At 51.9% G+C, this 15825-nt stretch overlaps 1 protein-coding gene across 1 annotated transcript; it reads left to right on the forward strand.

Moving 5' to 3' along the window:
- Positions 1-4657: 4657 nt before the first annotated feature.
- On the forward strand, positions 4658-9095 carry GJD3 (gap junction protein delta 3). The gene is made up of 2 exons (XM_079133751.1): positions 4658-6248; positions 7026-9095. Exon 2 carries the CDS (start codon positions 7030-7032, stop codon positions 7921-7923), a length of 894 nt encoding a protein of 297 aa, XP_078989877.1. The 5' UTR covers positions 4658-6248; positions 7026-7029; the 3' UTR covers positions 7924-9095.
- The last annotated feature ends 6730 nt before the right edge of the window (positions 9096-15825 follow it).

Below are 15825 nucleotides of genomic sequence, written 5' to 3' on the forward strand. Positions count from 1 at the left end.
GGGCTGGGGCTGGGGCTCCATGGCAGAGCGCTTGCCTAGCATGCGTGAGGCACTGGGTTCAATCCTTAGCACCACAGAAAAAAAAAAAAAAAAATAAAAAAATAATGGCATTCACACACAAAAAAATTTTTTTTAAAGTGATCTTGTCTTCTTTCCCTAGTAACCTTATTCCAGGATCTGTGCCAGGTGCGGTCCTTTGGGCACAGGAGAACTGCTTTTAGGGAGGGAGTCACCTATGGTCAGCCAGTCAGTTGATCTGGAGTTGACCTAATGGAAATCCCACCCTGCATCATCCTCCTTGAGAGATGCTGGAAGGGAAGGAACCTTGGAGAACCCTCCCCATACCTCTCTAGAATCATGAGGCTGGGGTGACGGATAGAGATCAGGACCCCAGGCTACAGGCCAGTGATTGTGACTGCTTATATGTCTTGACATTCACAAATGATGGGCCATACAGGGCTGGAGGTAAAAGGACTTTGAAAGATACTTTTTAGCAGAAAGTATCACAATACCAGACCTTAAACTATACTACAGAGCAGTAGTAACAAAAATGGCATGGTACTGGCACCAAAATAGACAGGTAGGCCAATGGTACAGAATAGAAGACAGACAACCCCACATAAATACAGTTATCTCATACTAGACAAAGGTGCCAAAAATATACAAATGGTGCTGGGAAAACTGGAAGTCCATATGTAGTAAAGTAAAATTAACCCTCTATCTCTCACCCTGCACAAAACTCAACTCAAAATGGATAAAGGATGTAGGAATTAGACCAGAGACCCTGCACCAAATAGAAGAAAAAGTAGGCTCAAATCTTCATCATGTCAGCTTAGGACCAGACTTCCTTAACAAGACTTCCAAAGCACAAGAAATAAAAGCAAGAATCAATAAATGAGATAGATTCAAACTAAAAAGTTTTTTTCTCAGCAAAGGAAACAATCAATAATGTGAAGAAAGAACCTACAGAGTGGAAGAAAATCTTTACCACACGCACTTCAGATAGAGTACTAATCTCCAGATTTTATAAAGAACTCAAAAAACAACGCAAAAATACAAATAACCCAATCAATAATGGGCTAAGGAACTGAGCAGACACTTCACAGAAGAAGATAGACAACTGATCAACAAATATATGAAAAAATGTTCACCGTCTCTAGTAATTAAAGAAATGCAAATCAAAACTACCCTAAGATTTCATCTCACTGCAATCAGAATGGATATTATCAAGAATACAAGCAACAATAGGTGTTGGCAAGGATGGGGGGAGGGGAAGGTACACTTGTACATTGCTGGTGGGATTGAAAATTGGTGCAGCCATTCTGGAAAGCAAAGTTGCCTCAAAAAACTTGGAATGGAGCTGGGGAGATAGCTCAGTTGGTAGAGTGCTTGCCTTGCAAGCACAAGGCCCTGGGTTCAATCCCCAGCACCGCAAAAAAAAAAAAAAAAAACTTGGAATGGATCCACCACTTGACCCAACTATCCTACTCCTCCCTTTATACCCAAAGGACTTAAAATCAGCATACTACAGTGACACAGCCACATCAATGTTTATAGCAGCTCAACTCATAATAGCTAGATTGTGGAATCAACCAAGATGCCCTTCAATAGATGACTGGATAAAGAAATTGTGGTATATATACACAATGGAATATTACTCAGCCATAAAGAAGAATAAAATTATGGCATTTGCAGGTGAATGAATGGAGTTGGAGAATATCATGTGAAGTGAAATAAGCCAATCCCAAAAAACCCAAGGCCGAATGTTTTCTCTGATAAGTGAATGCCCATACATAAAGGGGGAGGGGGCACAGGGTAAGGGAAGAATGGAGGACCCTTGGATTGTGTAGAGGGAAATGAGGGGAGGGGAGAGGGCGGTTGGGGGAAGGAAAGACGGTGGAATGAGACAAACATCATTCCCTTATGTGTATGTATGATTACACGAATGATGTGAATCTACATTGTGTACAACCAGAGAAGTGAAAAGTTGTACTCCACTTGTGTACAATGAATCAAAATGTATTCTGCTGTCTTGATAGAACAAACGATTTAAAAAAGAGAGAGAGAAAAAAAAAAAAAAAAAAAAAAAAAAAGATCCTTCTTATAGAGTCAAACTCTTCCTCACCCCTAGTCTCAGAGCAATTTTTCTCACCTGCCAGTTCACTCTGGACTCTCAAGGAAAGGAAGAGAGTGACTCTCAAGCCTTTTGGCCAGTCAGATGAGGCCAATCAATGCAGGACCCACACTGGAGTAAGTTTGCTACGTGTGCAACCTAAACATGGGTGAAAAGGAGGAAAGAGAAAGGTGGAGGCCTCTTCTTGGAAGGTAGTGACCCCCTCCGCTCAAAGATGAGAAAGGATGGGGCTTGGCAGAGGCCCATAAAGGAAGGGCAAGAGGTGCAGTCACTTGGAAGGGCCTGCGAACAAGGTGACTGGAGAAACTTCCCTCTTCCTCCAGGAGAAACTGTACAGGGGCAGAGACTTGGGAGAAATTGAGTGTCCCCGACGCCCCAACTCAGCGTGGAGGGTCAATACCAGAAGCAGATGCACGACAGTGAGAGGGCCATAACCTCCTTTCCTAGGCACAAGGTCTCCCTAGAACAAAGACTACATTTCCCAGGTTCCCTTGCGGGTGGGCGTGGCCCAGAGAGCATGTTCTAACTCAGGACTTCGCATAGACAGGTCACGTGGCAGTCGCCCTGGGCGTTTCTGGGAGCCTGCGCGCTCTAAGGAAGGGGCTGGGCCACATCGGCCGCGGTGCGGCTGGCAGCGTGAACTCGGTGATGCCTTCTGGGCGAGAAAGTAACGAGTTCTCTGTTGGTTGAGCCACTGTTTGGTGTTCTTGTTACTCCTACAGCCAAGCCTAGCCTTTAATAACCTTAGAGCCAAAGGAGGAGTCAAGGCGGGAAAAGGAAGCGGGTCCCAGTTGTAGGTAAAATCGCAGAGCCCTAGGGGTGTGTTGGGAGCCTGGGGCTGAGCGCTCGGGAGCAGAGCGAGGCTGCAGAAGGGCCTGGTGAGGCAGCCCAGAAGAACCAGCCACCTGCGCTCATTGCCCACTCCCTCTCGTTCCCTGCCCAGAACTCTGGCGCAAAGCCCGCCGAGCCAGGCCAGAGATTCTGACCATGAGCCTACTTTGGGTTCCTCTCTGCCCCGGATTGCACATTCTGAGTACTGACCTGAGACAGAGTTGGCCACTTAAGTTAAACACAAGGCGTAGAGACCAGAGTGAGCAGTTGTGGGTGCGTCCCGATGTGGAGATCTCCATCCTCCCCACCCCCCTCAGCTTCATCCATTTACCCACCCAACAGATTATGGAACTTCCACCAGTGTTCTAAGTGCTGGGGATGGACAGGGGGGAAACATCAAAAATCCCGCAGTCTTGGAGCCTATATGCTAATGTGGGAGATGGCGCGGGTGGTGGTGGTAGGTGATAAACAGGATAAATAAGAAAAATAAAGTATGTTATGTAGTGATCAGTGTAAAGGAAATAAAGCTAAAAGGGGATAGGAAGTAGGGGGTTAAGTTTAGGTAGGACTACTGGGGAAAGCTTCATTCACTAAAATGCAGCTTTTCTGTAAGGATGTTTTTTGCTGTAGTAGATAGTGGACCCACGGCCTCCTGCTAGGCAGGTGCTCTACCACTGACCTACATCTCCAGTCCTTTTTCTATTTTAAGACAGGATCTTGGCCTAGTTGCGCATGCCTGTAATCCCAGCAACTCAGTAGGCAGAGGCAGGAGGATCACAAGTTCATGGCCAGCCTGAGCAATTTAGCAAGACCTTGTCTCAAAGTTAAAAACAAAACAAAACAAAACAAAAAACATTAAAAGGACTGGGGATGTGATTCAGTGGTGGGGTGTTCCTGGGATCAATCCCTCCGTTTGGGGGGGAAAAAAATTGACAGGGTCTCATTAAGATACCGAGGCTGGCCTTGAACTTGGGATCCTGCTGCCTTGCCCTCCTGAGTAACTGGGATTACAGGAATGCACCATGGTGTCCGGCTTGGTATAATAGACTTTAAAATATAGAAGGGGTGCAGGAGACAGAAAATAGTTATGTCTTGATATGGCACCAGTACACTTGATAAGCACAAATGTGCATGCCTGCATATGTGTGTCCCTTTGTGACTAAGGAAGGAAATGTCTCCACATCCCAGCAGACCAGGGTGAAGTGTCTGGAACAGACTGGAGCAGGTCAGGACTTGGAGTGGTATTCTCTTCAAGCAGGGCCAAGAGGGGCCCGTGCTCTGGGCATCGTCAGCGACGCCTCTCCCAGCCTGAACAGCGCTATCTGAGAAGGAGGATGGGCCCTGGAGATTATAGAGTCTCCTATGTCTGGCCGTGACTTTGGGGGCTGGGGAACAGTGCAGGATGACCATGGGCCGTCCACCTCCCATCCCACCCATCCACACCTCGGCCATTTTCTATTCCCTTTCCACTTCCACCAGACAGGGTCTGTTGGGGTTTTTCCAGACTGGGCCAACCACCTGACCCAGCAGGGGCCACAGGGATGGGGCAGGGACCATCCTGGACAGTCAGGAGAGATGAGGCGTGACCCTGAACCCCTGTGGTTGAGGGCAGGGGATGGGCAGCAACTTTGCCTATGGCAGGTAGAGGAGGGGGTGGGGAAGGTCAGCAGTGCCCCCTCCACACATCCTGTTTTCAGAATGTGGGTCCCTAGCACGTGCTGTTCCCTTTGGACTTCATCCAGGGCAGCACCCCCCCACCCAAGACCACTCCCAAGGCACCCCTGCAGGGAGGTTCCCTGGCACACCCACGCAGGGTTAGCCTACAGATTTTCCAGGCTGGGTGGGCCCCTGAGCCAGTGCAGGTGGAGGGGCATTTCCCATCCCTTCCTGAAAGCTGACCAGGGGTTCCCTATCAGCAAATGGAAAACCATGCAGGTCCCTGTGGCTGACTGCAAGAGGAAGTGTCACTGAGGAGGCAAGGCCCAGTGCTCTTCCCCCTCAGAAGGACAGGCATGACCCACCTCCAGTGCCTGCACCCTCGAGCCCCAGACAAGGCCCTGGCAGGCCCTGGGACATCACCTGGGAATCCCAGCCAGGTCAGAGGGAGGACAGGCTTAAGAACACGCGTTCCAGAACCAGTCAGGCAGGGTGTGAGGCAAGGACGTGCTATTTGCTGGTGGCATGACTGCAGGCAAGTAGCTTAGACCTTCTGAGTCTGTTCCCCAGCTGTAAATAGTGCCCTCCTGCCAGGGTTGGTAGGAGGACTGAATGAGCAAATGATGTGCCAGGCTCCGGGCCCTCCCCGGCAGGTATGCAAGTGATCAGGGGACAGTATGCTAGCTGGGCAGACCCCTAGGAAGGCAGAGGGGACAAAGAAGACACCTCAACCCAGAATGCCCCTCCCCAGCTGCTCAGGTCCCCATCAGCCACACTAACTTTCCTCCCCTCTAGGACAGCCTCTCTGGCCACCTACAGCAGAAGACTATCAATTCAGAGCTTTCAGATGGGAGGAGAAGGCTTGTAAAATAACGTGTTCATCATAATAAATCTGGAAATTACAGAAAAGCAGAAAGGAAGTCAGAGCCTTTGTTTAACTACCAAAGCCAGCCACTCTGGATACATTGATGCTGTTCCACATGGCTTTTCCAGGCATAATGCTTTTGGTTTTCTGTAACATGGCTGAGACCCAAGCATTAAGACGGTGAGCTAGACCAAACTTGGGGGTCAGCTGGCCCAGCTTCCTTGGATCCAGGGTAAAGAAGTGGCAGGGTCGGAACCAGAAACCATTAGGTGCTTGTTGCCTCCTAAACACCAGTAAGAACCTCCTGCCTCCCAACACAGCATGAACCTCCCCCTAGCACCAAAGACCACCTTCAAAAGGAACATTTATAGCAGATCTAGGCCTTCCAGTTTGGGGGTGTCTTTTGAGGAAGAGCTTCCAAGAACCCCTTGGTTCCTTCAATAAAGGATGTGACTTTGGTTAACCCTTTCCCTCTTCTGCAAATGGAGATCCAGCTAGGGGATGAGGGAGGGGTGGGAAGGGAGGGTTGGCAGAGCCCAGCAAGGGGTGTGCCCTTGGATCTGTTCCCAGGGTGGAGCCAGCCAACAGGGTCACCCTGTCCCTTTAAGAGAAGGGGGAGAGCTAGCCCCTCTCAGCCATCCTGTCCTGTCATCCATCCCAGCCAAATCCGAAAGGGAAAATGAAAGAGGGACCAGGAGGAACAGGTCCCAGCTGTCTCCCAAGGTCCTGCTCTTGGTTCTAACACCTCAACCCCAACCCCTGGTGAGTGAGTCAGCTGTGGGTCTGGGGGCACCGAGGGGCTGTGAGGGACCCCTACAACTGTGTGTGTCAGGGAGGTTCTCAGGAGATTCTGAAGGATGCCTGGGAGGAGGCGGGAGGAGGGCAGCATTCCCACCACTGGGCTAGGAGCGGGCAGGAACACACAGAACAGCAATCCTGAAGAGTTACAGAAGTGGGGGCTGCTTTTGTGTCAACCCCCTAATCCCAACAGGAGTTAACTGCAGTGAAAAGAACAGAGAAATGGTGGGCAAGGAAAGAAGTTCTCAGTGGCTCTGCCTGCTGTTCCCCTATGCGCCCAGGATCCCAAGGGCCTGGCGTCCTGGGCTCCAGGCATGGCCCTTGAGCGTGGAAAGCATTCGTGCATACGCGGCCACTGGGCCTAGGCTTCCATAAGTGCAAGTCAAGCGCTGGCCCTACAGATCTACCAAGTCCCTTCCCCAAAATCTGGAATCTGGAGGAGCATAGGGGCCAGCCCAGCAGGGCAAGCAGGCCCAAGCAGGCCGTGGCTAAATTCCAGAGGGGTGCTGCTTCCCAGCCCCAAAGGGAAGAGAACCTAAGGCGGAATCACCTCCTCCACTCAGACCCCTTGGTCCTGGACTTCGCTGTTAACTCATTCACTCCCACAAAACCTTGCTGAACCCAGGCCTCTCTGACCCTGGTGCACCCTGAAGTTAGAGATAACTGACCGCCACCTCATGGGCGTGGGAGGGGCGAGGGTCTCCATCTGTCCCTGTCTCTTACTACCCTCTGCATCCCCAGCACCATGGGGGAGTGGGCGTTCCTAGGTTCGCTGTTGGACGCCGTGCAACTACAATCGCCGCTCGTGGGTCGCCTCTGGCTGGTGGTCATGCTGATCTTCCGCATCCTGGTGCTGGCCACCGTGGGCGGCGCCGTGTTCGAGGACGAACAGGAGGAATTCGTGTGCAACACGTTGCAGCCGGGCTGTCGCCAGACCTGCTACGACCGCGCCTTCCCAGTCTCCCACTACCGCTTCTGGCTCTTCCACATCCTGCTGCTCTCCGCGCCGCCGGTGCTGTTCGTCATCTACTCCATGCACCAGGCCAGCAAGGAGGCTGGAGGCGCGGAGGCTGGCGGCGCCGAGGTGGCAGCGCCGTGCGCGCGCGGGCGGCCAGAGGGCTCGTGCGCTCCCTGCGCCCTGCGCGCGCGCCGCGCGCGCCGCTGCTACCTACTGAGCGTGGCGCTGCGCCTCCTGGCCGAGCTGGCCTTCCTGAGCGGCCAGGCGCTGCTCTACGGCTTCCGCGTGGCCCCGCACTTCGCGTGTGCTGGCCCGCCCTGCCCGCACACCGTCGATTGCTTCGTGAGCCGGCCCACGGAGAAGACGGTGTTCGTGGTCTTCTACTTCGCCGTAGGGCTGCTCTCGGCGCTGCTCAGCGTGGCCGAGTTGGGCCACCTGCTCTGGAAGGGCCGTTCGCGCTCCGGGGAGCGCGACAACCGCTGCAACCGTGAGCACGAGGAAGCGCGGAAGCTGCTCCCGCCGCCACCGCCCGCCCTGCCATCGCGGCGCCCGGGCCTCGATCCCTACGCCCCACCCGCCTATGCGCATCGGGCACCGGCCGGTGACAGCGAAGAAGGCGAGGGGGGCAGTGGCCGCAGCAAGGCGTCACTGGCCACTGTCCGCCAGGACCTGACCATCTAGCGGCGGGCCCTGCCCAGTGCGGACGGTGAGATCCGAGGGTGAGCCCCACCACCCGGGTCCCTACCGCAGAAGCAAGAGGCTTCCGAAAGGACTGCCGCAAGATCCTGCCTGAGCGCGGTGGACCGGCCCGGGGAGGCGTAACGCTGCAGTAATGCGCTCAGGTGTCGCCGGCAGCAGCCATGCTGGGGTGGCAGAGAATGAACTAAGGCGCGTCCCTGATGCCCTGATCTTGTTGGGAAGGGAGGAGGCCAGGGGGACTGAAGGGAAGTGGACAGGAGGAAGGTAGCTATAGTGACCTGGTTGCAGTAGAGACAGAACCAACTGTGAGACCAGATTCCCAGGCGCTCTCCTTGTTCAGAGAGGAGTGATGTCCATGTGGGCTCTTGGTGAGTGTTCACAAATGAACACATGAATACGCTGTGACGCGTGTGCACATGCAAGTCCTGTGTGAGATCCATGCATGCAGGTGCTCACACGTGTACAAACTCATCCCTCCCAAATGTGTTGTGCATACATGTTCACAGACACATGGACCTCTTGGGTGAACAGTGCATGTGTGTATACATGTGCACACAGACACGTATATGTCCTATGTGTGCTGTTGCACATGTGTAATGGACATCCTGTGTGAGCCAGGTGTGTGATCACTGGCTTGCACTGCACGAATGGCCAGGATCCAAAGGCCAGGGGCCATAAGATTCCCTTCTTACTGCCCCAACCCAGCCCACCTGAGGGTTTCCCAGGAAGGTGTCCCTTCCTGAGAGGCCACATGGGAAGTGGGGGAGGAGGCACCCCTCCACAGCGGCAGGCCTCCGTCCTGTAGGCTTGTGAGCACACCCACGCTCTCCACCAGTGACTGGGTCAGGGTGTCTGGGCCCTCACTTGGAGGCAGAGTCAAGTTGGTTAGTGGGCAGGACAGACTAGTGTGTGTTTGCTTGTTTTTGTTTTGTTTTCAGTACTCGAGACTGATCCCAGGACCTGGGTGGGCTACATCCCCAGCCCCAGTCCTTCCTTAATTCTTTTTTTTTTTTTTTTTTTTTGAGACAGGGTCTCCCTCAGTTGTCCAGGCTGGCCTTGAACTTGCGATCTTCCTGCCTCTGACTCTGTGCCCAGCTTAGTGTCATTGTTTCCTCTTTCATTTTCAGTCTTCTCACCCACTGCTGTTCCCCCTTCCACCCTGGGGAGAAACCGCCGGAAACAGGTTCCTGCCTATGTTCCCCTCCTTCACTCTCCCCACCCACCAGCATTGAAAGGACTGTCCACTCTGCTCCTTGTGCCTGCCTGTCTCTCCTCTACCCCCATCTATCTTCCTCCTTCACCACTCCAGTGGGGACACCATCCATAAGATCACCCAGGACCAAATGACAAATCTAGAGGCCACCATCTCACTACACCTCAGGGACTCCATCCAACCCTGCTTACCTGGCTCTGCCATTGACCACAGTGCCCACTCTGCCTCTTTTCCCAAGTCCCCAGAGTTCCCTCTACTCTTTCCCCTCCTGTGTGCCACACAGCAGCCTAAGAGACTTGCTCAGTACCTCCCTGCTGATAACCCTCACCCTCAGGGTAAGGCCAGCACCCTGGTGAGCCTTGAGAGGCTGCAGAGAGCCGGGCCCCACTCAAAGACCTCTGGCTCAAAGGCCTCTGGCCCCATGGCCTCTTTCGGTGCTGGGGATTGAACCCAGGGCCTTATGCTTGCAAGGCAAGCACTCTACCAACTGAACTATCTCCCCAGCCCTCTTGCTGTGGTTTCTGTGCTCCAAACCATACCAAATCTTCTGTTCTTAACAAGCCCATGCCCGCTTTGCTTCCAAGAGTTTGGACATGCTGTTCTTTGCCAGAAGCAGCCTCCCTCTGCAGCCTGTCCTCCCCTCACTTATGCCTGCCTGTCTGCTGTCTCACTAGGGAAAAAATAGATGCTTTCAAGCAAGGGATGGATCTTCCTGAAGGAAGAAGCCGGTACCCTAAGTCCTGTGCTTCCCCAGGAGGAGCACTGCTCCTGAGGGATGGCTCGCTGTCTCTCCATTCATGATCCATGGCATTGTGCCTACATAGTGCTTAATAAAACGTGTTCAATGGAGCCAGACACAGTGGTGCACACCCGTGACCCCAGCTACTCACCAGGCTGAGGTAGGAGGATCCCAAGTGCGAGACCAGCCTCAGCAACTCAGCGAGGCCCTCAGCAGCTTACTAAGACCCTGTCTCAAAATTAAAAACAAAAAGGGCTGGGAGTGTAGCTCTTGGTAAAGTGCCCCTGTGTTAAATCTCCAGTACCAAAAAAAAAAAAAAAAAAAAAAAAAAGGAAAGTTTGAGGCCAGCCTGGGCAACTTAGGGAGACCTTGTATCAAAATAAAATTAGAGGGGCAGGGGATGTAGCTCAGTGGTAGCGTGCCTCCTACTAGACGCACTAGCAGAAAAAAGTTTTGGATGAGAAATGGAAGCAGTCTCCAGGCCAGTGCCATGACCATGCCTGAGTACACGCCTACCCTCCGTGGCGCCCCTCCATCTCTGATGAGAGTCCAGTCTGCAGCCTGGTCCCCAGTACAGCAGTGCAGATGTGGATGTATAGCTGTTTTCTAGATCTATCATTCAAAAAATATTTGTTGAGTGTATACCATGTGTCAGGCAAAGATCAAGATCAGCATCATTTGGTAAAATGATATGTGAGGAATCAGGCACCTATAATCCCAAGGACTCTGGAAGCTGAGGCAGGAGGATCTCAAGTTCAAGGCCAGCCTGGGCAACTTAGGAAGAACTTCTATCAAAATAAAAAATTTTTAAAAGGTTAGGGCCAGGTGCAGTGGCGCTTGCCTGTTATCCCTGTGGCTCGGGAGGCTGAGGCAGAAGGATCTCGAGTTCAAAGCCAGCCTCAGGAACGTAGTGAGACCCTAAGCAACTTAGTGAGTTGTTCCTGTCTCAAAATCAAAAAATAAAATGTTTTAGTCAGCTATTTTGTTGCTGTGACCGAATGACCCGACCAGCACCACTGTAAAGGAGGAAAGGTTCATTTGAGGGCTCACGGTTTCAGAAATCTCAATCCATAGACTGCTGGCTCCATTCCTCAGAGCTCAAGGTGAGACAGAACAACATGGTTGAAGAGTGTGGCAGAGGAAAGCAGTTTGCATTATCAGGAAGCAGAGAGACTCCACTCTCCAGATATAAAATATAAAACCATAGCCACACCCCAGTCCTCACCTCCTTCAGCCACACTACGGCTTTGATTAATCCCATCAGGGATTGATTCACTGATTGGATTAAGACTCTCACAACCCAATCATTTCTCCTCTGAACCTTCCTGCATTGTCTCACACGTGAGCTTTTGGGGGACACCTCACATCCAAACCATAACATAAAATAAAATAAAAAGGGGTTGGGGATATGGCTCAGTGGTTAAGTGCCTCAGTGGTTAACCCGGGTACCAAAAATAAATAAATTAAATTAAATTAAAATAAGTGTTGGGAGTGTAGCTAAGAGATAGAGCGCTCCTGGGTTCCATCTCCACTATTGCTGAAAAAAAAAAAAAAAAAAAAAAAGGATGTGAACCACATATGGATTTTCAAGTTTTCCATTAACCACATTAAAAAACAAAAAGGAAACAGGTGGAGTCAGTTTTAGGACTATATTTTCTTTAATTCCTTATATCCAGAATAGTGTGATTTCTGCTTATTGCCAACATTAAAAAGATATTTTACATTTTTTTACCCGAAATCTTCCAAAGCTGGTGTGAACTTTATATTTAGAGCACATCTCAGTTTGGACTAGCACATCTCCGAGGCTTGGTCACCATGCATGGTTGGTGGCTGCTGTAGGGTGTGGAGCATATATTGAGCTCTAGTGTATGCACTCAGGGAGCTTATGTTCTAGAGGGGAAGGCAACAATAAATAGGTACAGGATACATGTCAGGTGGTTGTCAGAAGAAGGGGAGAGTGACATCCCCGAGGAGGTGACACTTGAGAATGTAGCAAGGGGCTAGCCATGAAACTGTCTCCAAGAAGAGCATCCAAGTGGGGGGAATGGCAGGTGCAAAGGCCCAGAGGCAGAAATGGACAGAGGCTGGTGTGGCTGGAGTGTGACTGGAGTGTGACTGTGGAGTGAGCCACAGGGTGATGGCACCCCAACAGCAACCCCAACGTCCCCAGTTGTTCTGCAACATTGCTGGCTCTGCCAGCCCCACCCCCTGCCTTCCGGGAGTCACCAGTCACCTAGTCCCACTGTTTAGCCCCCTCAGCCTCTCCTTCCTGTGCCTACCTTTCACAACCCGTCAGAGCCGCCCAGGGCGGCCCCGTCACTGATGGACCTGGAGAACACCCGGGGCCTCTGCTCCTGTCACTCAAGTCCAACCCAAACACCTCGTTTGGAGGCTTAAACTGGATCCAGCTCCTGAACTGGCCTGGACCTGAGCCCCCATGGCCTCACCTCTCTCACCATTGTGATCATTGGGAATGGCCGGCAGGGGTTGTGGCTCAGTGGTAGAGCGCTTGCCTAGCAGGTGTGAGGCACGGGGTTCAATGCTCAGCACTGCATATAAATAAAATAAAATAAAAAAGATCTATGGACACCTGAAAAAAAAATTTTTAATTGGAAATGGCTAAAACACAAAGCTGCTGACAATTTCTGATCATGCAAATCTCCTTGCCGCCTCTGTACCTGGCCGAGCTCTTTCGCTTAGGGTTGAGAGGGGCCACCTCTCCCAGGAAGGCTTCTGAGCCCCACCCCAGGCCTGGTAGACACTTCTGCCCAGTGTTGCAGTCACCCATCGTGTTCTGGTGGGTCTCCCTGTGGAGGTCAGACCCTGGCTCAGGGCAGAGCACATCAGCCCGTGCTGACCAGACTCTCGAGCAGTGCTTCAACCTGGGCCATTCTGCCCACTGGCCCAGGGGACATTTGGCAGTGTCTGGAGAGGAGGCACTACTAGCAGCTAACCAGAAAAGGCCAGGGAAGCTGTTAAGGCACAGGGCAAAGAATTAGCCCAAAATGTCACTAGTGCTTCAGGTGAGCGACTTCTTCACAGCAATTGTTGGCCAATAAAAAAAAGTCAAACCCAGAGGGCTTCTCTAGCATGGTGGGCCACTGTTTCAGGTGTCACCGTGATGAGGGACCCTGTTGGCATTTAGTGGGAAGGGGCTACCAATGCCAAGATACCCTCCCAAAATTAAAACAAAAAACAATAGGCCAGGCATGGTGCTGCCCGCCTGCTATCCTAGCTACTTGTTGGAGCAGATCACAGATTTGAAGCCAGCCCCAGCAACTTGGTAAGACCCCGCCTCAAAATAAAAAGTAAAAAGGACTGGAGACGTGGCTCAGTGGTAAAGCACCATTGGGTTCAATCCTCAGTACCCCAGAAAAAGAAAAATCGTCACACACAACCTTACAATGTCCCACTGGACATTTAGAGTGAAAAGCCTCTGAATTACCCGAGTCCAGTACCTGATTCTGTTTTACACATGAAACATTAAGGATTTTGTTTGTTTGTTTGCAAGGGTTTTTTAACACACACTACACCAGTTTTTATTTCAATGTCCACCTATACTCTATTTTTCCTGGACTTCTTGCACAGAATGGCTTCTACGCTTACTTCTTGTTGTTGTTGTTGTTGTTGTTGTTGTTGTTGTTACTGGGGATTGAGCTCAGGGGTGTTTAACCACTGAGCCACATCCCAGCAATTTTTATTTTTTATTTTGAGACGGGGTTTTACTAAATCCCTTGGGGTCTCCTGCCTCAGCCTCCTGAGTCGTTTGGATTACAGGCATGCACCACGGCCCAGCCAACCTTCTCACTTCTTTTAAAACCGAATGATCTCATTGAAAATTAAGGCACATGCCTGCGTTCCATGGCACATGCCTGCAATCACAGCAACTTGGGAGGCTGAGCAGAAGGATGGCAAATTTTAAACCGGTCTCAGCAACTTAGTGAGACACTGTCTCAAAAAAGAAAAAAATTAAAAAGAGGCACAGGTCTAGGGGTGCATGCAACTCAGTGGCAGAGCAGTTGCCTAGCATGTGCAAAAACCCAGTAAAAATAGAAGCACAAATCATCGTATTGAAACACATGGCACCCCTTTCCTCCTTTATAGTGCAGTCGTGATGAAATCTATTTTTAAAGCATGTATGTACAGGTATGTTATATTAAATTTTATTTGTTTCACAAAGTGTTAGAAAATCTTTACTAGAGGAAAACCCCATTTTCCCCAAGGCTCTGTGATAGACAGTGAATTCAGCGAGGAGCTGCTGCCACCTAGTGGCTGAAGTAGAAATTGCTGGGGGGACTCCTTTTGATTCTCCTTGCAAAGGACTGAACTGACCTCCTCCCACCTTCGTCCACAGTGTATGAGGCTTCTGCGCAGTTCCAGGAATCCAGTGAAGAGGCCTAGATCGGAATCCGGAGCCCTGAATGCTGATACCCACCCTGCTATAACTCACCCTGTGGGTCTGGGGCAGGGACACTACGTCCTCTGGGTTGAGATGTAACATGAGGGATGGACAGAATTGGTTCTGAAGGTCCTTGGGGTCTGCCACACACATATGGATGAGCAGCATCCAGGCTCTCCTGCAATCTGTCCTCTGTGCCTGCTGCCCCCACAGTGGGCTTCAGGTGGGCAGGGCAAGACTGGACCATCCTTCCTGAAGAGGGAAGGGTGGGCTGGCTGCCTAAACCTCCACCCCAATTTCATGTTCTTGTTGGGTTGCCATAAGCCCTGACTCCCGCCCCTATGCCATCTGCCACCCCTGCCATGATCAAGTTAGTGGTTACCTCCACAGTAGATCTCCTCTGAGACCCAAGCTCAGCCTCTGGTTTCTCTCTCCGATTAGGGGTTCCTGGAGGCAGGGGTGGTCGTTCCTCCCCTCTCCTCCATCCCCTCCCCATTCAAAGGCCGCACAAGACTAGGCCTGACTTCTCCATCAGTCTCCAAAGACCCTCGCCCTGCTGGAGGGCAGCTTGGAGCAACAACCAGGCCAAACCATTGACCCCTTCAAGTGCCTGTGTCTGACAGCAGGGGCCCAAAGCCTGTCAGGAAGCCCCTATCCCAAGCCCCCTACCTGGACACTAAGAGAAGCAGGTGGAGGCAGCAAAGCTGAGGCACGTGTAGAATAAATATAACTTTATTCTTTATCCAGTAGATCTCAGTGGAAAGTCCAACAGTAACAGGTGCGCCAGCGGGCTCCGGGGGATGAGTCCCCAGCCCCGGGGCCAGGAGGGCCGGGCAGAGCCAGCTTCCCGAGCCCAGAGGTGCAGGGGTAAGGGAAAGGGATCCCCCCATATACCCGTCCTGCGGGAAAAGAAGGGGGCACAGGTGTGGGGCAAGCCAGGATTGGGGGACAGGCCAGGGAAATGGAGGAACTTGGGCTAAGTGTATCAGCCCATCAATTGTTGCGCGTGCGTGTGTGTGTGTGTGTGTGTGTGTGTGTGTGTGTGTGTGTCCAGGGGTCCCTTGGGGTGCTGGTGGCTGTGAGGCTGGGGGCAGGGGCAGCTCAGACCCACTGGCTGGCCCCTTCACAGTGGGGCTGGGGGCTTGGATGATGTGGGCCCAGAGACATTATAAAGCACTCACTCTACATATCCCCAGGGACCCCAGCCCCTCCCCCTACCCCACTTTTATTGGGTGGAGGCAGATGCCAAGGGCCAGGACCCCCCCTAAGGGTCACACACCCAGCGGTTAGGCAGAGGGAAAAGGGGGCTGGCTGCTCCCCCTGCTGAGGGGAAGACAGGCCTTGGAAAGTTAGTACTTCACAGTATTAAAGAGACAACTGAAGAGGAGAAGGCTGAGGAGGAGGGCTGGAGGGACAGGGACACGGAAGGAGAGGGGGAGCCCTTCTGAGCCACTCCCCTCCCCCAGGACCCACCCGCCTCCAGCTCTGGATCCAGCTCCCCCCAATACACAGCACAAATTCCTTCAGTATAAA

The sequence above is a fragment of the Sciurus vulgaris genome (assembly GCF_902686455.1).
Source record: "Sciurus vulgaris genome assembly, chromosome: 3".
Lineage (NCBI taxonomy): Eukaryota > Metazoa > Chordata > Mammalia > Rodentia > Sciuridae > Sciurus > Sciurus vulgaris.